Source organism: Salmo trutta, chromosome 19 (assembly GCF_901001165.1).
Source record: "Salmo trutta chromosome 19, fSalTru1.1, whole genome shotgun sequence".
NCBI lineage: Eukaryota > Metazoa > Chordata > Actinopteri > Salmoniformes > Salmonidae > Salmo > Salmo trutta.
The window spans coordinates 16,807,589-16,831,991 of NC_042975.1; the positions used below are offsets into that span (position 1 = coordinate 16,807,589).

The 24,403-nt window shown below is 41.9% G+C and overlaps 1 protein-coding gene across 3 annotated transcripts in view; it reads left to right on the top strand.

Moving 5' to 3' along the window:
* Window positions 1-24,403, top strand: part of gtf2ird1 (GTF2I repeat domain containing 1) — a 57,150-nt gene that overhangs the window by 18,702 nt on the left and 14,045 nt on the right. Inside the window, exons 8-19 of one of the 3 annotated variants that reach the window (XM_029699917.1) lie at window positions 878-961; window positions 1,347-1,530; window positions 2,375-2,400; window positions 2,832-2,958; window positions 3,297-3,340; window positions 3,746-3,826; window positions 4,425-4,541; window positions 6,674-6,721; window positions 10,486-10,563; window positions 10,850-11,033; window positions 11,623-11,684; window positions 21,400-21,465. In XM_029699917.1, coding sequence (XP_029555777.1) covers window positions 878-961; window positions 1,347-1,530; window positions 2,375-2,400; window positions 2,832-2,958; window positions 3,297-3,340; window positions 3,746-3,826; window positions 4,425-4,541; window positions 6,674-6,721; window positions 10,486-10,563; window positions 10,850-11,033; window positions 11,623-11,684; window positions 21,400-21,465 — 1,101 coding nt within the window. The remainder of the gene's footprint in view (window positions 1-877; window positions 962-1,346; window positions 1,531-2,374; window positions 2,401-2,831; window positions 2,959-3,296; window positions 3,341-3,745; window positions 3,827-4,424; window positions 4,542-6,673; window positions 6,722-10,485; window positions 10,564-10,849; window positions 11,034-11,622; window positions 11,685-21,399; window positions 21,466-24,403) is intronic. The other 2 variants (XM_029699919.1, XM_029699918.1) reach the window with 2 other exon arrangements.

Genomic DNA, 24,403 nt, shown 5'->3' on the forward strand with positions numbered 1-24,403 from the left:
TATCAAAACGTCTCGCTAGAGTAAGCCTGCACAAAACACAGCCCTTATTTTAAGTGTTTCTAAAATCCCCTATGGGAAAAATGAATGGTGTAAAAAGTGATTGGAACCATTTCCCTGTTTGAGCGTTAGGTTTTATGGGTATTATGACGCTTACTGTCATACTCTATACCTAATTGTGAATAGGGAATTCAGCCCTGCGCCACACCCACGGGCATGTTGCACCCTGACGTGGCCACCAGGGTTGGGGTTAATTCCACAAATGCAGTTATAATTCAATTCCCTTTCCCTGTAAATTCCATTCCAATGTTAGGTAAATTCCAAAAATGAAAATCACAATTTAATATTATCCCCAACAATTCCACAAATTCAAATGCAATTTCCTTAGATGGTCAGGCTGATCATGTCACTGTTTAGACAGCCTAGCTATACTTGAAATATAGGAATACAAGTTGAAATTACCTAAAACAAATCATGCAGACAGTTTGTGATACTAAGTGCATTAATTTCATTAACTTGGAAATATGCAAATATTGAATTCCAATTAAATTCCAAAGAATACATTTTTTACAATTCAAATTGAATTCCAATACAAAAAGTCTAATTCCAATTAAATTCTATAACTTTAAGATTGTTGAAATTCGAATGGAATTCAACATAAATCCTCCACTTCATGAGTGAATTAAATAATTGAATTGTAAATAAAAATTGGAATCGACCCCAACCCTGATGCCCACCACATAAGCTCTATTTTGAGCCAGAAAAAAACCTGTTAGTATACATGTGGAAAGTAGACATACAGATGGAAGAACTTACTTTTTTTTCTCCCATTTTTTACCCCCATTTTTATGTTTACGTTATTCTCTTTTGCGCTCAACAGAAAAATGGGACTCGTTCATTCGAGAGACTGAGGACATAAACACACTGAGAGAATGTGTGCAGATCCTGTTCAACAGTCGCTATGGTGAGATGGTCAACCACTCTTTCTCAGCATGGTTTCCTATTGTAGGGCATTAGCTGATAAAAACATTTAGGGTTTTAAAACTTTCCTGTTTCCCAGACCCATATTAAGGTTAGTCCTAGTCCAAAAAGCACGTCTAATGGAGATTCTCTGGGAAAATGTCCCTTATACAATTGGTCATTTTCTCAACACTTTTATTCATGTACTTTCTTTACTATAGAATGATTGTCTTTAGTCCGTTTTCAGCTGTCATGACTGCTTATTAATCTATCCACACCCACCCATCCATCCATTAATTGATCCATTAATTACATACTAATTAAGACAGTATTGTAGGGTCTCATGATTGATGTCAGTCAATGATTTCTGACAACCCCTGTATTTTTAGCGGAGGCCCTGGGCTTGGACCACATGGTTCCAGTGCCGTACCGGAAGATTGCCTGTGACCCAGAGGCCGTGGAGATCATCGGCATCCCAGACAACATCCCCTTCAAGAGGCCCTGCACCTACGGAGTGCCCAAACTCAAACGCATCCTGGAGGAGCGCCATGGGGTCCGCTTTGTAGTCAAAAGGTAAAGACGATCTGAGATCCGTCTGAGATTATACTGGGAAAGTCTCTCATTCTTTCCTCCAGAAATAAGAGATTACACTGTAGTGTATAGGGGGACCCATATCAGGGCTGCATAACGCATCATACCAGGGTTTCGTGATAAGGCACTAAATGAAAAAACGGAATAAAACAGGGAAGAACTACTACTACTGCAGCTGTCCAGTAAGAAACATGCCCTAATTAAAACAACCCTGTTTGAGGAGAACCACTGTTTTATGAGCTACGAGAGCTAGCACAGCATCTGTCATTTATCTAAAATGTCCTATTTGGAAAACTGATTCAATGAAGGGAAAGTGTCAACCCAGGCCATCTGTTGGTTAAATTCCCTGCCCTCCAATAGACAATGCCCCGCTTACTGGTAACCACCGCATGAACCACACAGTATGGTGCCCCCTGCTCTCTGGCATATTGAGCCAACGTCTCACTGTTGTTGAACCCATGTGATGAAATACATTTAGATTGGGGCGACAGGCTTAGTTTGGGTCAACACCGCCATCAGCGCATGGCTCATGCATAAGGCGACATGGTCATTAATGTTAATATAATTCCAGCAGACTGAAGATTCGATTTTTATCTAAGAGTCATACACTCCTGGTGTTGTTGTTGATATGCGTTGTTATTAATGTTGTTTATTCAAGATGGCCCAGACATGAACCCTGCAGACCGTGTAGAGATGTCTGTTTGATCTTGTTCCCCTGTTGACATGTTCACCAACAGTTTACTACAGGGGCCCTTTCTATTTGACTGTGACCAATATCAATAATCACATTGATTAACAATAACGACCATCTCTATTCTCATTCCAGAATGTTTGATGAAAGGATTTTCACGGGTAAGACTTCAGCAATTCGGCACAAGGGGGTGTGGTATATGGCCAATATACCACAGCTAAGGGCTATTCTTAGGCACGACGCAGTGCAGAGTGCCTGGATACAGCCGTTAGCTGTGGTATATTGGCCATATACCACAAACCCCATAGGTGCCTTATCGTTATTAGAAACTGGTTACCAACATAATTAGAAGAGTAAAAAGTCATTTTTGTTCATACCTGTGGTATACGGTCTGATATACCACGGCTTTCAGCCAATAAGCATTCAGGGCTTGAACCACCCAGATTATAATGAGCCATTAGCATGCCATTTAACAATGCCATGTTCTTGTTTTTCTTTTGATATCATGTATGTTTAGTTGTAATATCTTGCTGTGCATCATGGATAATCTGATTGATTGATCTGATTGATTCTGTTATGTTGTGTCACAAAGCTGCTGGTAAGGTGGCCAAGGAAGAGGGCAAGCATGACATAGGCTCCACCTCCGAGGACGGTTTCCCTGACAACCTCCGGGTCCCGTTGGCTGCACTGGAGCTGGTCACCAATCCTCACAGCAGCAGGTATATATGCAACGGCTACGCCTCAGTCAGTAATGTAGAGGGTGTAGTGACACAAGATGTTATTTGAAATCATCAGAGATTGTTCCGCACCTGTCTTACCCAATCTGCATCCAGAGATATAAAAGACAATTAGATCAGAAGACAATACAAACAACCCTTTCAACCCATTTTGATATATTGATAGATCCTTTCAGTAAATGCTACGTGTCCATCACTTGTAATGGAAGGCCATAGCCTGATGTACCACAATAAGTGACACACCACGATTTATCTATGCCAGTTCATTTCAATGTCATAATTCGAATTTGTGCATTCAAAGGATTTCTTTTTCTTTTTAGATCTACAAGCTCTTGTGTGAGTCCATTGGCTGACTTCGGAGCAGGTAAGTGACAAGGCAATGCTATGGCCTACTATAGTAATACTGTAATGCGAACCCAAGACGTGAACTCTGAAGTTGGCACTCCTTTTTATGGTAGTCTAACATCAAGAAATACGTTCCACGTTCCATATCCACTCTGTAACCCCTTGGGAATTGCAAATGAAAAACTTAAACCATCTGAAACTGAACCGATCTTCCTCCCAGAATGTGTGACAGTGGATTTTATAGATGCATTTCAAATGTCACTTTCTGGTTATGTCCCAAATGACACCCTATTCCCTATATAGTACACTACCTTTGACCAGAGCGCAATGGGCCCTGATCAAAAGTAGTGCACTATATAGCGAATAGAGTTCCATATGGGATGCTGCCTTGCCATATTAACTGTTTTTACTCTTACTCCTTTAGGGCCTTCGGGAGATTGTATTCCCTTGAAAAAGATTAAAACGGAGCCCCCAGATGGGGAAATCATCCAGGTGACTGTACCAGGTAAGTGGTGCACCTCTGTTATTATATTACATTTGAAATGGCTTTAGCTGTTAAACCAGATAAAATCTGGGGAGTCGTGAATCTTGGAAATATTTAAATGTGTTTTGAGAGGCAGTAGATGCGACATGCTAGCAGGAATCAATCAAAACACCACTGGATTTGACTGTGTGGGCTAGGACGTGTGTGTGTGTGTGTGTGTGCATGCATGCACCTGCTGTGATCCTGACACATTATTTCCTCTTTACAATGACCTAATAGTTCCCCTTGTATTGTGAGGCTGTTCCCCTCTCCCCTTACCTGCTATGTACCTAAGGTCTACTCTGTAGCCTGCCTGACCCTATACTCTCACCACTCCCCGAATTTGTCTCTACAGTTGCTTTCTGTTACCCTGCCTCTGTGCCCAGTACTCTAGCATTTTACCATAACCCAGTCTTAAACATGTTTGGCATGACAATGACAGCAGTGGAGTTGGCAAGAGCACAAATAGATCTGGGACCAGGCTGGTACTTTCTCTCCTCCTTCACATGACTCTGTCTTGATACCTAGTAGCCTAACAACGTGCTGTCTGTCCCTAAGATACTCAGTTCTCCTCCCCCAGATGCCAGTGTTTCAGTGGAGGAGCCGAATGAGTCTCATGCTGACCCGGCTGTAGCAGTGGTGGTGGTGGCCACCCCAGCCCAGGCTGCTTCTTGCCGCTCCCTGGAGACCCACGCAGGTAACTGCAGCCTCACCTTCCGTCCCAGTCCCCTCCACCTCACGGTTGCATCAGGACAGCCCAGGCCCGGCGCCACCCTGGGTCCACCACCGCCAACAAGCTCTCTCCCTCTGTTAGGGAGCTAGGTTACCAGTACACGTATGAAACCACTTTTCACAGATACTCCCCTCTCCCTGTCTCCTTGCCCCCCTTTCACACTTCGTACTCCACCCAGTCACTAGTACCCAGTATCACCCCTTACGTCCCACCTCCCACCCACAGAGTCTCTGCCAAACCTGTAGCACACTAAGTAAGTAGTAGGCTGCCTGCTCTGGACACTTTCCATCAGTTTGATTTATAATTTTTAATCCTATTTTTGATGATATATGTTAATTGGCTTTCATCATTGGATGTGTCATTTTTGTGTCATTAGAATCTGATGGATTGTGCGTATTTGAGCTGGTGTCCATAAGCAATACCTCAGATTAAACACAGATTTCACAGTCAAGCCTGTTTTCCCACAAAACATACTGAAAGAAAGATTGGTCACCAATGAATCTGTTTACTGGGATTGGAACATATGACACCATTTTGCAAGACATCTAGAGCAGTTTCAGTTTTGTAGTCTAAAGGTTATTTGTAAGAACACTGCAATAGCAACCCTCAATGTATTTATTTTTTAAATTGGAGCGTTTACCAAACCTGGGTTTATTTTGTCCAGTTTGTGAGTATGTTTTAAATTTGGACTCTCTGTCTCAGGTTTGGTTGTATAGTATATTCACCATACACACCTTCTCGTCTCAACCCCAGCCCTTGCAGCCCAACCCTGTATAGAATTAGCCTGTTTCTCATGCTCCCTATCTCTGCCAGTCCTGTGATTTGTCTAGAGTCCCTTTAAGACACCTGAACACCCAGTTTAGTAGTCTGAGATAATTATGTCCCTTAACGTAGTCACCCTTCCCCAAGCCCTTATTGTAGTTTAGTAGCACGAGGTAACTAAGAACACTTGAGTACACTACATGCGATAATAATATATGCCTTTTATCCAAAGCAACTTAGAGTCACGCATGCATACATTTTACTTATGGGTGGTCACGGGAATCGAACCCACTACCCTGGCGTTACAAGCGCCATGCTCTACCACCAACTGAGCTACAAAGGACCACTCTTTTTCTTAACCTCAATTCTAAGTTGTGCTATAGCTGTAGAGATATACTAGCCTGAGTGCCAGTCTGTTTGTGCTATCATGTCAACTCCGTGTCACTCATTGTCAAAAACAAACAGATCTGGGACCAGGCTAGAGTTAAAACCCAGTTATTCAATATTTGAAGATTTGTAGAGAAGAGGAAAGAAAAAGAATGGTACTCAAGTGTCCACATTAACCTCTAGTCTAGATCCTTAGACATTTTGTTTGTTTTATTTTGGTTGCTTTCATGTTTTGTTAAAGTTTTCTTTTCCATCAATGATCATGAAGGAAGAAGTCGCGGGTAAGTGCAGAAAATAGACACTAGATTTCAGTGTTTATTTAAATATCATGCAATTTTTTCTGCAGTATTTTGAAAGATGTATAAATTATCTTTGAGCTATTATCAATGGAGAGACACAATGAATGTGCACAATTGTCATGCTAGACAGAGATACAGATAACATCCTATCACCATGGCACATGTAAAGTCATACTTTGGCTGTTGGTATTACTCTTTTTTTTTTTTACTCAAATAAGCTACCATATGACCTCAGAGACATGAACAGCTTGGAAATAGTGGTCATTCAGAAAAACTGAAATGTTCAGAACTTTGAAATTCACTTAAAACCATTGAGAAAATATTGATTGCGTATTTACATGTGTTTTCTAATATTTAGCCAGATACTGTAGATATGTTTTAGCACATAAGCAACATTTACGTTTGTCTGTAGCCTAAAGAAGTGTGCTGTTTTTGCATTGAATACATGTCCTCCTGGTTTGATATTGCCGGTTTGGTTGATCGGTCAGTCCGTAATTCTTTGAGGTTCTACTGTAGTTTGGGCTTTGTCTCATTCAAAACAGTATTTCTTGGCTCGACATACAGTAGCCTGAACCGAGAGTAGTTATGTGAAACCTTTGAAACTTGTCAACCCTACTCACCTCTTTGCCCTCTTCCTTTAAACTGAAGCACTGTCACCTAAACCAGCTTCGCAAGGCCTCAGAAGATCATCTGAAGGTACAGAAGGATTGGCAACCTCTCCCTAAGATCTATCTGTTGGATTCACTGTAGGCTTACAATAGACAAAGCCTAACCTCCATTTCAAATGATTGATTTTTAAAAGGTGTTATCTGTGATTGTTACATAAATTCTTGATTAATATAATTTATATACTGAACAAAGATATAAACACAACATGTAAAGTGTTGGTCCCATGTTTCATGAGCTGAAATTAGAGGTCAACTGATTAATCGGAATGGCTGACTAATTAGGGCCGATTTCAAGTTTTCATAACAATCAGTAATCTGCATTTTTGGACACCGATTGTGGCCGATTACATTACACTCCACGAGGAGACTGCGTGGCAGGCTGACTACCTGTTACGCAAGTGCAGCAAGAAGCCAAGGTAAGTTGCTAGCTAGCATTAAACTTATCTTATAAAAAACCATCAATCTTAACATAATCACTAGTTAACTACACATTGTTGATGATATTACTAGTTTATCTAGCTTGTCCTGGGTTGCATATAATCGATGCGGTGCCTGTTAATTTCTCATCAAATCACAGCCTACTTCGCCAAACGGGTGATGATTTAACAAGCGCATTCGCGAAAAAAGCACTGTCGTTGCACCAATGTGTACCTAACCATAAACATCAATGCCTTTCTTTAAAATCAATACACAACTATATCTTTTTAAACCTGCATATTTAGTTAATATTGCCTGCTAACATGAATTTCTTTTAACTAGGGAAATTGTGTCACTTCTCTTGCGTTCCGTGCAAGCAGAGTCAGGGTATATGCAGCAGTTTTGGGCTGCCTGGCTTGTTGCAAACTGTGAAGACCATTTCTTCCTAACAAAGACCGTAATTAATTTGCCAGAATTGTACATAATTATGACATAACATTGAAGGTTGTGCAATGTAACAGCAATATTTAGACTAAGGGATGCCACCCGTTAGATAAAATACGGAACGGTTCCGTATTTCACTGAAAGAATAAACGTTTTGTTTTCGAAATGATAGTTTCCGGATTTGACCATATTAATGACCCAAGGCTCGTATTTCCTTGTGTTATTATGTTATAATTAAGTCTATGATTTGATAGAGCAGTCTGACTGAGCGGTGGTAGGCAGCAGCAGGCTCTTAAGCATTCATTCAAACAGCACTTTAGTGTATTTGCCAGTAGCTCTTCGCTGTGCTTCAAGCATTGAGCTGTTTATGACTTCAAGCCTATCAACTCCCGAGATTAGGCTGGTGTAACCGATGTGAAATGACTAGCTAGTTAGCGGGGTGCGCACTAATAGTGTTTCGATCGGTGACGTCACTCGCTCTGAGACCAGAAGTAGTTGTTCCCCTTGCAGAGGCTTTTGTGGAGCGATGTTAACGATGCTTCGAGGGTGGCTGTTGTCGACGTGTTCCTGGTTCGAGCCCAGGTAGGGGCGAGGAGAGGGACGGAAGCTATACTGTTACACTGGCAATACTAAAGTGCCTATAAGAACATCCAATAGTCAAAGGTATATGAAATATAAATGGTATAGAGAGAAATAGTCCTATAATTCCTATAATAACTACAACCTAAAACTTATTTCCTGGGAATATTGAAGACTCAGGTTAAAAGGAACCACCAGCTTTCATATGTTCTCATGTTCTGAGCAAGCAACTTAAACGTTAGCTTTTTTACATGGCACATATTGCACTTTTACTTTCTTCTCCAACACTTTGTTTTTGCATTACTTAAACCAAATTGAACATATTTCATTATTTATTTGAGACTAAATTGATTTTATTGATGTATTATATTAAGTTAAAATAAGTTTTCATTCAGTATTGTTGTAATTGTCATTATTACAAATATATATATTAAAATCGGCCGATTTCTCACGGTTGTCGTAGGAATGAGCAGTCGCGTGTGTGTCGTTCCACATTTTATTTATACTGTGAAACTATGCAATACATAAATTAACTTGAATGACAAAAACAATAAACCGTGACGCAGAGGTGAAACAGACACTACTCAAAACTAATCTCCCACAAACCCAGGTGGAAAAAACCCTACTTAAGTATGATCTCCAATTAGAGACAACGAGGACCAGCTACCTCTAATTGGAGGTCATCCCAAACAAACCCAACATAGAAATACAAAACTAGAAACTGAACATAGAAAATACAAAACATAGAAAAACACCCCCTGTCACACCCTGATTTACTCTACCATAGAAAATAACATCTTACTATGGTCAGGACGTGACACGATTAATCGGTAGCGGGGTTTTTTGGTCCGCCAACAATCGGTATCGGCGCTGAAAAATCATAATCGGTTGACCTCTAGCTGAAATAAAAGATCCCAGAAATGTTCCATGCACACCAAAAGCTTATTTCTCTAAAATGTTGTGCACAAATTTGTTTACATCCCTGTTAGGGAGCATTTCTCCTTTGTAAAGATAATTAATCTACCTAACAGGTGTAGCATTACAAGAAGCTGATTAAACAGCATAATCCTTACACATGTGCACCTTGTGCTGGAGACAATAAAAGGCCACTCTAAAATGTGCAGTTTTGTCACGCAACACATTGCCACAGATATCTCAAGTTTTGAAGGAGTGTGCAATTGGCATGCTGACTGCAGGAATGTCCACCAGAGCTGTCGCCAGAGAATTCAATGTTCATTTTTCTACCATAAGCCGCCTCCAAACTTGTTTTAAAGAATTTGGCAGTACATCCAACCGACCTCATAACCGCAGACCAAGTGTAACCACGCCAAACCAGGATGTCCACATCCAGCTTCTTCACCTGCGGGATCATCTGAGACCAGCCACCCAGACAGTTGATGAAACTGGGTTTGCAATACTGAAGAATTTCTGCACAAACTGTCAGAAACCATCTCAGGGAAGCTCATCTACGTGCTTGTCGTACTCACCAGGGTCTTAACCAACTTAATTGGGCAAATGCTCACATTCGATGGCCACTGGCACACTGGTAAAGTGTGCTCTTCACACTGAATCCTGGTTTCAACTATACCGGGCAGATGGCAGACAGCGTGTATGGTGTTGTGTGGGCGAGTTGTTTGCTGATGTCAACATTGTGAATGGAGTGCCCCATGGTGGCAGTGGGGGCAATTGCATTTTGTCAATGGCAATTTGAATGCACACATATACCGTGACGAGATCCTGAGGCCCATTGTTCCACTGCCATCACCTCATGTTTCAGCATGATAATGCACGGCCCCATGTCGCCAGGATCTGTACACAATTCCTGGAAGAAGAAAATGTCCCAGTTCTTCCATGGCCTGCATACTCACCATACATGTCATCCATTGAGCATGTTTGGGATGCTTTGTACCGACGTGTATGATAGCGTGTTCCACAGGCCACAATCAACAGCCTGAACAACTCTATGCGAAGGAAATGTGTCGCGCTGCATGAGGAAAATGTTGGTCATACCAAATACTGACTGGTTTTCTGATCCACGCCCCTACTTAAAAAAAAGGTATCTGTGACCAATAGATGTATATCTGTATTCTCAGTCATGTGTAATCCATAGATTGGGGCCTAATGAATTTTTCAATTGACTGATTTCCTTAAATTAACTGTAGTAAATTGAAATTGTTGTGTTTATATTTTTGTTCAGAGTAAATGCCTCATTAGCTTAGTTCAACTGTTTTCACTTTCAGGACCCATGGTTGATTTAGACTGATTCAGACACATTCACTAATCGTGTTCTTTCTTTCAGCTCTGAATAAAACCCTCTTAAACATTTCTCTTCATTTTCATTTTTCCTGACAGGTAGTATCGCTGAGGACATAGGTGAAATGATCCTCCAGCTTCGGAGGCAAGTGGAAAGCATATTCAGCACTAAGTACGGTAAGTTACCCAATGCACTTACCTGCACGCTCAATGTTCAGACTGGCCAAGCAAGAGAAACTGACTCGAGCACTAAATCATAAATTACACAGACTTAATCAACCGTTTCTTCACAGCCATATTATTTTCTAGCCTTTTTAAGGTGTCACAGAGAAAGCAATGATTCTCCTAAAAATCTATTTGACCATCCTGGGAATAGTTAAGTACTGAGCAGCATAGTCTTTTGCATAAAATAATTCACCTGTATTCCTCTCTCCATTTTCCATCCCACCCTTTCTTTCTGTAGCCGAGGCGCTTGGACTACTTGAACCTGCGAAGGTGCCCTACTCCAAGTTTCAGATGTACCCAGAGGAGCTGTGTGTCACAGGGCTACCGGACGGTGTGGCTTTCCGCAGACCCAACTGTTTCGGAGCGGCCAAGCTGCGCAAGATCCTGGCCGTTGGCAGTCAGATTCAGTTTGTCATCAAAAGGTCAGAGATCATACATTGTCACATAGGGGAAAGAACCTCCGCAAGTCAATCAAGGAGTGCATCCCAATAATCTCTCGTTTCTCCGGAAGCTTCCACTTGTCCATGTCCCTTCATTGATTTGAAGGGAATGGACTGGTATATGGAAACCCTTAAGCCAATGCCTACACCAATCCAATGCTTTTAAATTGTGGGGAGTAGTGAACGAGTGTATACTTCAGGAGGAAGGAGGGATCATTGTGACGCGCCCATGGTCTTGGTCACGTTCCAGGCTGACTACGTTCCAGGCTGACTACATTGCTGACATTTTATTACATCAACCAACGGTTGCGTCATCAACTACGCAGTCGGCATCAGACTGCTATATAATATGATGTAGTTAACTGATATGTTCAACACCTGTCCAGGCGTTGTGAGAAATGGAAGGCATCGAAAGTGTAGTCAGCCTGGAACATGGCCCTAGTCTGTGAATTGCTGTTGTATGAAGAGGATATAGGTGAAACGTTGTATATGTTGGTGCAGGAATAAAGGACAACAGGTTACCCTTTCTTTATGATGTTCTAACCATGTTTTGTTGTGGTTTCCTATCCAGGCCAGAACTTTTAACAGATCAAGTCAAGCTAGAGACGCCTCCTTTCCCGGCCTGTGATTCAGGTGAATACATCTTCATTCTAAATGCCAGTTGATTTAATAATTATATCACAGTTAATATAATTATTTACTGTTAAAAATAGTACGTTTACAAACTAAATTAGTTAAATGTCAGTTCATTCCTGAATTGACTGAGTGTAAATGAGCCAAGCCCTCCTATTTTATTTTACTTTAGTCCTAATTTGGACTAATTTTCCAAGAGTCCTTAAACGTTAAAATACAATTTATAATACGATTACATTTTCACATGTAACACACTGTTACAAACAAACATAATACACTGACATATTGACCCGATAAATACATTTCCATTTACGTAATTTATCAGACGCTCTTATCCAGAGCGACTTACAAATTGGTGCATTCACCTTATGATATCCAGTGGAACAACCACTTAACAATAGTACATCTATATCTTTTTTGGGGGGGAGGGTAGGGGGGGGTTAGAAGGATTACTTAATCCTATCCCAGGTATTCCTTAAAGAGGTGGGGTTTCAGGTGTCTCCGGAAGGTGGTGATTGACTCCGCTGTCCTGGCGTCGTGAGGGAGCTTGTTCCACCATTGGGGTGCCAGAGCAGCGAACAGTTTTGACTGGGCTGAGCGGCAACTGTGCTTCCGCAGAGGTAGGGAGGCGAGCAGGCCATAGGTGGATGAACGCAGTGCCCTTCTTTGGGTGTAGGGCCTGATCATAGCCTGAAGGTATGGAGGTGCCGTTCCCCTCACAGCTCCGTAGGCAAGCACCATGGTCTTGTAGCAGATGCGAGCTTCAACTGGAAGCCAGTGGAGTGTGCGGAGAAGCGGGGTGACGTGAGAGAACTTGGGAAGGTTGAACACCAGACGGGCTGCAGCGTTCTGGATGAGTTGTAGGGGTTTAATGGCACGGGCAGGGAGCCCCGCCAACAACGAGTTGCAGTAATCCAGACGGGAGATGACAAGTGCCTGGATTAGGACCTGCGCCGCTTCCTGTGTGATGCATGGTCGTACTCTGCGAATGCTGTAGAGCATGAACCTACAGGATCGGGTCACCGCCTTGATGTTAGCGGAGAAAGACAGGGTGTTGTCCAGGGTCACGCCAAGGCTCTTAGCACTCTGGGAGGAGGACACAATGAAGTTGTCAACCATGATGGCGAGATCATGGAACGGGCAGTCCTTCCCCGGGAGGAAGAGCAGCTCCATCTTGCCGAGGTTCAGCTTGAGGTGGTGATCCGTCATCCACACTGATATGTCTGCAAGACATGCAGAGATGCGATTCACCACCTGGTTATCAGAAGGGGGAAAGGAGAAGATTAATTGTGTGTCGTCTGCGTAGCAATGATAGGAGAGACCATGTGAGGATATGACAGAGCCAAGTGACTTGGTGTATAGCGAGAATAGGAGAGGGCCTAGAACTGAGCCCTGGGAGACCCCAGTGGTGAGAGCACGTGGTGCGGAGACGGATTCTCGCCACGCCACCTGGTAGGAGCGACCTGTCAGGTAGGACGCAATCCAAGAGTGAGCCGCGCCTGAGATGCCCAACTCGGAGAGGGTGGAGAGGAGGATCTGATGGTTCACAGTATCAAAGGCAGCAGATAAGTCTAGAAGGATGAGAGCAGACAAGAGAGAGTTAGCTTTAGCAGTGCGGAGAGCCTCCGTGACACAGAGGAGAGCAGTCTCAGTTGAATGACCAGTCTTGAAACCTGACTGATTTGGATCAAGAAGGTCATTCTGAGAGAGATAGCAAGAGAGCTGGCCAAGGACTGCACGCTCAAGAGTTTTGGAGAGAAAAGAAAGAAGGGATACTGGTCTGTAGTTGTTGACATCGGAGGGATCGAGTGTAGGTTTTTTGAGAAGGGGTGCAACTCTCGCTCTCTTGAAGACAGAAGGGACGTAGCCAGCGGTCAAGGATGAGTTGATGAGCGAGGTGAGTTAAGGGAGTATGTCTCCGGAAATGGTCTGGAGAAGAGAGGAGGGGATAGGGTCAAGCGGGCAGGTTGTTGGGCGGCCGGCCGTCACAAGTCGCAAGATTTCATCTGGAGAGAGAGGGGACAAAGAGGTCAAAGCATAGGGTAGGGCTATGTGAGCAGGACCAGCGGTGTCGTTTGACTTAACAAACGAGGATCGGATGTCGTCAACCTTCTTTTCAAAATGGTTGACAAAGTCATCCGCAGAGAGAGAGGAGTGGGGGGGGATTCAGGAGGGAGGAGAAGGTGGCAAAGAGCTTCCTAGGGTTAGAGGCAGATGCTTGGAATTTAGAGTGGTAGAAAGTGGCTTTAGCAGCAGAAACAGAGGAAGAAAATGTGGAGAGGAGGGAGTGAAAAGATGCCAGGTCCGCAGGGAGGCTAGTTTTCCTCCATTTCCGCTCGGCTGCTCGGAGCCCTGTTCTGTGAGCTCGCAATGAGTCGTCAAGCCACGGACCAGGAGGGGAGGACCGAGCCGGCCGGGAGGATAGGGGACATAGAGAGTCAAAGGATGCAGAAAGGGAGGAGAGGAGGGTTGAGGAGGCAGAATCAGGAGATTGGTTGGAGAAGGATTGAGCTGAGGGAAGAGATGATAGGATGGAAGAGGAGAGAGTAGCAGGAGAGAGAGAGCGAAGGTTGCGACAGCGCAGTACCATTTGAGTAGGGGCAGAGTGAGTAGTGTTGGAGGAGAGCGAGAGGGAAAAGGATACAAGGTTGTGGTCAGAGAGGGGAGTTGCAGTGAGATTAGTAGAAGAACAGCATCTAGTAAAGATGAGGTCAAGCGTATTGCCTGCCTTGTGAGTAGGGGGGGACGGTGAGAGGGTGAGGTCAAAAGAGGAGAGGAGTGGAAAGAAGGAGGCAGAGAGGAATGAGTCAAAGGTAGACGTAGGGAGGTTAAAGTCACCCAGAATTGTGAGGGGTGAGCCATCCTCAGGAAAGGAACTTATCAAGGCGTCAAGCTCATTGATGAACTCTCCAAGGGAACCTGGAGGGCGATAAATTATAAGGATGTTAAGCTTGAATGGGCTGGTGACTGTGACAGCATGGGATTCAAAGGGGGAGATAGACAGAGAGTCAGGGGAGAAAGAGAGAATGTATACTCTAACAGTCTGAAATGTATAGATTGATTCCTTCATCAACCATAGTCCTGCACAACCATTAAATGTATTATATTTAAATGGTTCTAAAGTATTGTTTGAATTTATATATTGAAAGGTTTCTGGTTTGCTCAGATAAAAATTTTACCATTTCTTTATTGCTCTGAATCTCAATGTTATTTAGCCTATTTGTCTCTTCTGTCTGTATAAAACGTAGATGGTGGACAATCTATTCCTAGTATTTACTGAATGTCTGTCTCTTACCAACGGAATACTGTTGTGAATGGAGTTTGGCCGTTTTAAATGGTGTACATTGTGAAATAAAATTAGCATGTTTTTTCAATTATCTTGTTGATAGATGACCAACCAAGAGCATTGTGCATGACTACAACAGAAGAACCATATCTGCACCTTAAAACAATCCTTGCTGCTTTGTTCTGTGCAATCTGCAGCCTCCTAATTTCACTTGCTGATACATTTCCCTAGACAACAGAACAGTAGTTCACCTGACTCCCAATTAATACCAGCAGCATACCATCCTGCATCCCACTGCTGGCTTGCTTCTGAAGCTAAGTAGGGTTGGCCCTGGTCAGTCCCTGGATGGGAGACCAGATGCTGCTGGAAGTGGTGTTGGAGGGCCAGTAGGAGGCACTCTTTCCTCTGGTCTAAAAAATATCCCAATGCACCAGGGATGGGTGTCCTGACTCTCTGAGGTCATTAAAGATCCCATGGCACTTATTGTTAGAATAGGGGTGTTAACCCTGGTGTCCTGGCTAAATTCTCAAGCTATCCTTCATACCATCATGGTCACCTAATCATCCCTAGCTTACAATTGGCTCTTTCATCCCTCTCCCCTGTAACTATTCCCCAGGTCGTTGCTGTACATGAGAACGTGTTAACTTACCTGGTAAAATAAATAAAACATGCTTGGGTTGTTTGCTTAAGAATCTTTCCCAGTAAATATTTAGCTATCATGCATGCATGCATGCATGCATGTTTTTTTTTAAATAGATGAGTTATGTGAGACGACCATGATAAACAGTTGTCTAGCTGCATCCCTAGTAGTTTGGCTTCTGACACTTCCTCAATTTTTACTCCCCCCATACTTAATTGTATCCCATGCTGTGTTGGCCTTTTCCTGGTGGAACAGACCAACATAACCTTGGTTTTCAAAACAAGTTTGTTCTGGCAAACCCACTCCCTGATATTTCCCAGATCTACTTGTAGAGCTTGCTGAACCTGTTGAACCAATTGTCTTGCTGTATAAATTGTAGAATCAAATATAGTAGCTTGAGTTTCAGATAAGGCATAAGGAAGTAAAGAAGGGGCCCAAGGCAACTGCCCTGCGGTATTCCACAGCTTAAAGTATGAGTGGAAGAAAACGACCCATTGAAATAGGTGGACTGTTTCCTGTCAGTTAGATATGACTGTACCCAATTCAATGCTGCCTCCTTAAACCCATAATGCAATAATTTTGTCTAAATTATTTAATGAGCCACTAAATCAAATGCTGCACATAAATCTAAAAATAGTAAATCGACAAACCTGCCATTATCCATAGCGTTGAGCCACTGGTCAGTCATGTCAACCAATGCAGTGGTAGTGGAATGGTTTTTGCGATAAGCATGCTGATTGGCTGTGATCAGATCATTCTTTTCCATATACTCCCATATTTGTCTACTCAAAATACCCTCCAATATCTTACTGAGTGAAGGGAGTAGACTGATTGGTTGACTATTGGCAGGAATGGGTTCTTTGCTGTTTTTGGGATTGGACATAGTTTAGCATGCTTCTATACATTTGGAAATGTCCCCTTTTCCAGTGACCAGTTAAATATGTAGCATGGCAAGAAAAAGTATGTGAACCCTTTGGAAATACCTGGATTTCTGCATAAATTGGTCATGAAATTTGATCTGAACTTCATCTAGGTCACAACAATAGATAAACACAGTCTGCTTAAACTAATAACACACAAACAATGATATGTTTTCATGTCTTTACTGAACACAGTGTAAACATTCACAGTGCAGGGTGGAAAAAGTATGTGAACACTTGGATTTAATAACTGGTTGACCCTACTTTGGCAGCAATAACCTCAACCAAACGTTTTCTGTAGTTGCGGATCAGACCTGCACAATGGTCAGGAGGAATTTTGGACCATTCCTTTTTACAAAACTGTTTCAGTACAGCAATATTCTTGGGATGTCTGGTGTGAATGGTTTGAGGTCAGGACTCTGACTGGGCCACTCCAGAAGGAAAAATGTATTGTGTTGAAGCCATTCTGTTATTGATTTATTTCAGTGTTTTGGGTCGTTGTCCTGTTGCATCACCCAATTTCTGTTGAGCTTAAATTGGCCTTACATTCTCCTACAAAATGTCTTGATAAACATGGGAATTCATTTTTCCATCGCCTATAGCAAGCTGTCCAGGCCCTGAGGCATCAAAGCAGCCCCAAACCATGATGCTCCCTCCACCATATTTTACAGTTGGGATGAGATATTGATGTGCTGTACCTTTTTTTCTCCACACATAGTGTTGTGTCTTCCTTCCAAACAACTCAACTGTAGTTTCATCTTTCCACAGAATATTTTGCCAGTAGCGCTGTGGAACATCCAGGTGCACTTTTGCAAACTTCAGATGTGCAGCAATGTTTTTTTTAGACAGCAGTGGCTTCATCTGTGGTATCCTCCCATGAACACCATCCTTGTTTAGTGTTTTACGTATCGTAGACTTGTCAGAGATGTTAGCATGTTCCAGAGATTTCTCTAAGTCTTTAGCTGACACTCTAGGATTCTTCTTAACCGCCTTGAGCGTTCTGTGCTGTGCTCTTGCAGTCATCTTTGCAGGACGGCCACTCCTAGGGAGAGTAGCAACAGTGCTGAACTTTCTCCATTTATAGACAGTTTGTCTTACCGTGGAATAATGACCATCAAGGCTTTTAGAGATACTTTTGTAACCCTTTCCAGATTTATGCAAGTCAACAATTCTTAATCTTAGGTCATCTGAAATCTCTTTTGTTCAAGGCATGGTTCACATCAGGTAATGCTTCTTGTGAATAGCAAACTCAAATTTTGTCTCATTGATTGGGCTCCAGGTTAGCTGACTCCTGACTCCAATTAGCTTTTGGAGAAGTCATTAGCCTAGGGGTTCACATACTTTTTCCAACCTACACTGTGAATGTTTAAATGGTGTATTCAATATTGACAAGAAAAATACAAGAATTTGTGTGTTATTAGATTAAGCACACTATTTTTGTTTATTGTTGTGACTGAGATGAAGATCAGATCAAATTTGATAACCAATTTAAGCAGATATCCAGGTAATTACAAGGGGTTCACATACTTTTTCTTGCCACTGCATTTCAGTGGAGCTGCTATCTGGGGAGCAGCATAGCAAAGTAAAAAATGGATTTACCATTGGGTAATGGCTTCAATAGGTTTAACCTGTTTGGGATAGGGGGCAGTATTTTCACGGCCGGATAAAAAATGTTCCTGATTTAATCTGGTTACTACTCCTGCCAGAAACTAGAATATGCGTATAATTAGTAGATTTGGATAGAAAACACTCTAAAGTTTCTAAAACTGTTTGAATGGTGTCTGTGAGTATAACAGAACTCATATGGCAGGCCAAAACCTGAGAAGATTCCATACAGGAAGTGCCCTGTCTGACTATTCGTTGTCCTTCTGTAGCATCTCTATCGAAAATACAGCATCTGTGCTGTAACGTGACATTTTCTAAGGCTTCCATTGGCTCTCAGAAGGCGCCAGAAAGTGGAATGGGGTGTCTTCTGTCTCTGGGCGAAGAACAGCAGGAGAGTTTGTTAGTGGTCAGCCTGGGAACAGTGAGACTGAGTGGCGCATTCACGAGAATTCTAAATTTTTCTCTTTCAGCCTTTGAATGAATACAACGTCGCCCGGTTGTAATATTATCGCTATTTTACGAGAAGAATAGCATAAAAATTTATTTTAAACAGCGTTTGACATGCTTCGAAGTACGGTAATGGAATGTTTTGACATTTTTTCACACGAAATGTGCTTGCGCGTCACCCTTCAGATAGTGACCTGAACGTGCGAACAAAACGGAGGTATTTGGATATAACTATGGATTATTTGGAACCAAAACAACATTTGTCGTTGAAGTAGAATGTCACGGTTGTCGTAGGGTAGAGTGGACCAAAACGCAACAGGAATATGTGCACTCATCTTCTTTTATTAAATGGACAAAGAAGGTAAACCAAAACAAACACATACACAAAAACACAACGACGAATAACAGGCCGGTAAGGCACATAGCTATACACAGCACAATCTCCCACAAAAAACCTATGAAAACAAACTCCTAATTATAGGACCTTCAATCAGAAGCAACGATAACCAGCTGCTTCCAATTGAAGGTCCAACCCCAATAAACTAAACATAGAAATAGACTAGACTAGACAGAACATAGAAATACACTAACATAGAACAGTGCCCAAAAACCCCAGAATACATAAATCAAACACCCCTCTACATAGACACACACCCCAAACCACATAAACCAAATACCCCCTGCCACGTCCTGACCAAACTACAATAACAAATAACCCCTATACTGGTCAGGATGTGACAGTACCCCCTCCCCAAAGGTGCAGACCCCGGATGCACCTCACACAAATAAAACAAAAATCACCCCAAAATAAAAATAAATCCCCTAAACTAAAGGGAGGGTGGCTGCCGTCGCTGACGGCTCCTGTGCTACACCCCCCCCCATCCCCCAAACCTCCTACAGTGGAGGCGGCTTAGGCTCAGGCCTTAATCCCCTCCCGGACCAAACCACCCCCACTGCATACCTCTGCCTGAGGCCAGTCACTGAAGACCCTGGACTGGGCTCTGGGAGCTCTGGACTGTAGGCCGACTCACTCGGTTCCGGGCTGTAGGCCGACTCACTCGGTTCCGGGCTGTAGGCCGACTCACTCGGTTCCGGGCTGTAGGCCGTCTCACTCGGTTCCGGGCTGTAGGCCGTCTCACTCGGTTCCGGGCTGTAGGCCGTCTCACTCGGTTCCGGGCTGTAGGCCGTCTCACCCGGTTCCTGACTGAAGGCCGTCTCACCCGGTTCCTGACTGAAGGCCGTCTCACCCGGTTCCTGACTGAAGGCTGTCTGGGCTGACGCACTGGAAGCCTAGTGTGTGGTGCTGGTACTGGAGGTATCAGACTGGAGACACGCACTTCAAGGCTAGTGCGAGGAGCGGGAAACACTGGACCGTAGAGGTCCAGTGAAGTCCTGGGAGTGCATTCTGACGAAGAACAGCAAAGGTAATCCAATTTTTCTAATAGTAATTCTGAGTTTAGGTTGTCCCAAACTTGGTGGGTGTCAAAATAGCTAGCCGTGATGGCCGGGCTATGTACTCAGAATATTGCAAAATGTGCTTTCGCCGAAAAGCTATTTTAACATCTGACACAACGATTGCATAAAGGAGTTCTGTATCTATAATTCTTAAAAGAATTGTTATGTTTTTTGTGAACGTTTATCATGAGTAAATTAGTAAATTCACCGGAAGTTTGCGGTGGGTATGCTAGTTCTGAACATCACATGCTAATGTAAAAAGCTGGTTTTTGATATAAATATGAACTTGATTGAACAAAACATGCATGTATTGTATAACATAATGTCCTAGGAGTGTCATCTGATGAAGATCATCAAAGGTTAGTGCTGCATTTAGCTGTGGTTTTGGTTTTTGTGACATTATATGCTTGCTTTGAAAATGGCTGTGTGATTATTTCTGGCTGGGTACTCTGCTGACATAATCTAATGTTTTTCTTTCGCTGTAAAGCCTTTTTGGAATCGGACAATGTGGTTAGATTAACGAGAGTCTTGTCTTTAAAATGGTGTAAAATAGTCATATGTTTGAGAAATTGAAGTAATAGCATTTTTGAGGTATTTGTATTTCGCGCCACGCTCTACCATTGGATATTGGTGAGGCGTTCCGCTAGCGGAACGTCTGTCCTTAAGAAGTTTTAACAACTCCTCTACTTACAGCTTTGTAGATTAAAATAGCATTTTTTTTGCTCAAAATATAATCATCAATCTATTGGACAATAGCTTGTTTGGAATAATGGGTGTTTACATTATCGCTCAGTAAATACATTTGTAAAAATAAATCTGCAAAATGATTGGCAATATCAGCTGGTTTTGTTATTGTTCTCCTGTCAATCTCCACACTAGATGGGTATGATGAGATAGATGTACCAAGTAAGCCCTTAACTCTATTTTATACCTTTTACGATTTAATTTAGCTGCCTAATTACATAGTGTTCTATAATTCTGTCAATCAATTTCTAGTTTAGATTTGGATGCTAAGACTTTTGCCATATTTCTTTGAGAGAATGCCTCACCCAGTTCATCCATCAATCCATGGAGATGGACGAGCCCCAACTATACTCTTTCTTACTGGGGCATGATTGTCCATTACCCCAGTGAGCAAATCTTCAAGCAACCCTTAGCTTACAAATGTTGAGCGCATAGAATTACAATTTACTCAGTAATTAAATATTATTAACGCTGTAATTAATTAGAATTAACTGGTAATTCCACGGTGGAACCAGTGGTTAGGATCCATATTTTTCAATGTGGCTTTTAGATAGATCTGGTGAACTGGATGTATTCACTGCAAGTTTAGACAACTCTGCTGATATATTTTTTCCACAGACCTAGACTCCAAAGATGCTTTGACAGAAGATGCAGGGGCCGATTCGAAGAGACCAGGCTTCTCAGGTAACAGGGAGACTGTCACAGTCGTCGAAAGGATTAGACCAAGGCGCAGCGTGTATAGTGCTCATCTTTAGATTTTAATGAATGCACTTCAAACAACAAAATAACAAACGCTCAACAGTTCCGTCAGGTACAACAACTAAACGGAAAGTAACCACCAACAAAACCCAAAGGAAAACAGGCTGCCTAAGTATGGCTTCCAATCAGAGACAACGAAAGACACCTGCCTCCTATTGGAAACCATACTCGGCCAAACATGGAAAACGAAACATAGAAATAGAAAACTAGAACAAATTCCCCTAGAAACAAAAACCCCAAAACACACAAAACAACCCCCCTGCCATGCCCTGACCATTCTACTATGGCAAATGACCCTTGCCATAGTGACCCTTGCCCTTGCCACGTGACAGAGACCAAATACTTGAGCCAATATCAGTAGATTACTTTGCCCTCCAATACTTTGAGCAATACATAGTCGAGTACTTATGGAGTCCTGATTAGGATTTGTTTTTCCTCTTGCTTGTTGTCACTTAAAAATAAGAGAAGTGCTATTTAAATGCTGCAATTCAGCTTCAAGCTATCTATAGAAGATACAGAAATGTTTATGGGGGAGGTGTTGCTGTATATATTCAGAGCCATATGCCTGTAATGCTTAGAAAATATCTTATGTCAAGTGTTATTGAAGTGTTGTGGTTGCAGGTTTACTTGGCACATCTAAAGCATTTTCTTTTGGGCTGTGGCTATAGGCCACCAAGTGCTAACAGTCAGTATCTAAATAATATGTGTCAAATGCTTAATAGCGTATGTGATGTAAACTGGGAGGTCTACTTTCTTGGGGACCTGAATAGTGACTGATTTTCATCAAGCTGTCCACTCAAGAGGAAGCTTCTCACTGTAACCAGTGCCTGTAATCTCGTTCAAGTTATTAATCATCCAGGGTGTTTACAAACACTACAGGAACAAGATCATCCACATGTATTGATCACATTTTTACTAATAATGTAGAACTTTGTTCTAAAGCTCAGTGGTGGAAAAGTACTAAATTGTCATACTTGAGTAAAAGTAAAGATACCTTAATAGAAAATGACTCAAGTAAAAGTGAAAGTCACCCAGTAAAATACTACTTGAGTAAAAGTCTAAATGTATTTGGTTTTAAATATACTGAAGCATCAAAAGTAAATGTAGTTGCTAAAATATACTTAAGTATCAAAAGTAAAAGTATGAATAATCTAAAATTCCTTATATTGAGCAAAACCAGACAGCAACATTTAAACATTTTTTTTTTTTTTACTGATAGCCAGGGTCACACTCCAACACTCAGACATAATTTAAAAACAAATAATTTGTGTTTAGTAAGTCCGCCAGATCAGAGGAAGTAGGGATGACCAGGGATGTTCTCTTGATAAGTGTGCGAATTAGACCATTTTCTGTCCTGCTAAGCATTCAAAATGTAACACGTACTTTTTGGTGTCAGGGAAACTGTATGGAGTACAAAGTACTTCATTTTCTTTAGGAATGTAGTGAAGTAAAAGTAAAAGTTAGTAAAGTACAGATAGCTGCAAATACTACTTAAGTAGAACTTTCAAGTATTTTTACTTAAGTACTTTACACCACTGCTAAAGCTGTATCTGTACCCATTGGATAGAGTGATCACAATATTGTGGCTATATCCAGGAAAGACAAAGTTCCAAAAGCTGGGCCTAAAATAGTGTAAAATATTTTGCAGTCACTCTTATGTGGATGATGTAAAGAATATTTGTTGGTCTGATGTGATTAATAAGGAGCATCCAGATGCTGCACTTGAGGAATTTATGAAATTGCTTCTTCCAATTATTGATAAACATGCACCTGTTAAGAAACTGACTGTTAGAACTGTTAAGGCTTTGTGGGTTGATGAGGAATTGAAAAACTGTAGGAGTGGCTAAAAAGTCTGGCTGCACATCTGACTGACTTACTTACTGCAAATTGAGAAATTATATGTCTAAACTCAACAAAAAGAAGAAGAAAATGTATTATGAAGCCAAGATCAATGATCAATGATGGAAAAAAAACGTGAGTACTTCAAATAAAATTATGGGCAGAAAGACAAATTCAACTCCATCTTTTAGTCAGATGGATTTTTTATCACAAAACCATTTGATGTTGCCATTGGCAAAGTGGGCAAACTTAGGCAGGAAATGCCAACAACCAAAAGTGAGCCATTGTGCGCATGCATAAAAAAAACTAATGATGGAAGAAAAGCATTGCAAGTTGGAATTTTGTAAAGTTAGTGTGGAAAGGTGGGAAAATTATTGTTAACGATCAATAATGACAAACCTCCTGGCATTGACAACTTTGATGGAAAGCTACTGAGGATGGTAGCTGACTCTATAGCCACTCCTATCTGTCTTATTTTTAATCTGAGCCAAGAGGAAAGTATTTGTCCTCAGGCCTGGAGGGAAGCCAAAGTAATTCCACTACCCAAGAGTGGTAAAGCGGCCTTTACTGGTTCTAACAGCAGACCTATAAGCTTGCTGCCAGCTCTTAGCAAACTGTTGGAAAGAATTGTGTTTGACCAAATACAATTATATTTCTCTGTAAACAAATTAATGCATGCTTATAGAGAAGGGCACTCAACATGTACTGCACTGACAAATGACTGATGATTGGTTGAAGTAAATTAATAAGAAGAAGATTGTGGGAGCTGTACTGTTAGATTTCAGTGCAGCCTTTGATATTATTGACCATAACCTGTTGTTGAATAAATGTATGTGTTATGGCTTTTCAACCTCTGCCATATCGTGGATTCAGAGCTATCTATCTAATAGAACTCAAAGGGTTTTATTTAATGGAAGCTTCTATAATGTCAAACATGTATAGTGTGGTGTACCGCAGGGCAGCTCTCTAGGCCCTCTACTATTTTCTACCAATGACCTGCCACTGGCATTAAACACAGCATGTG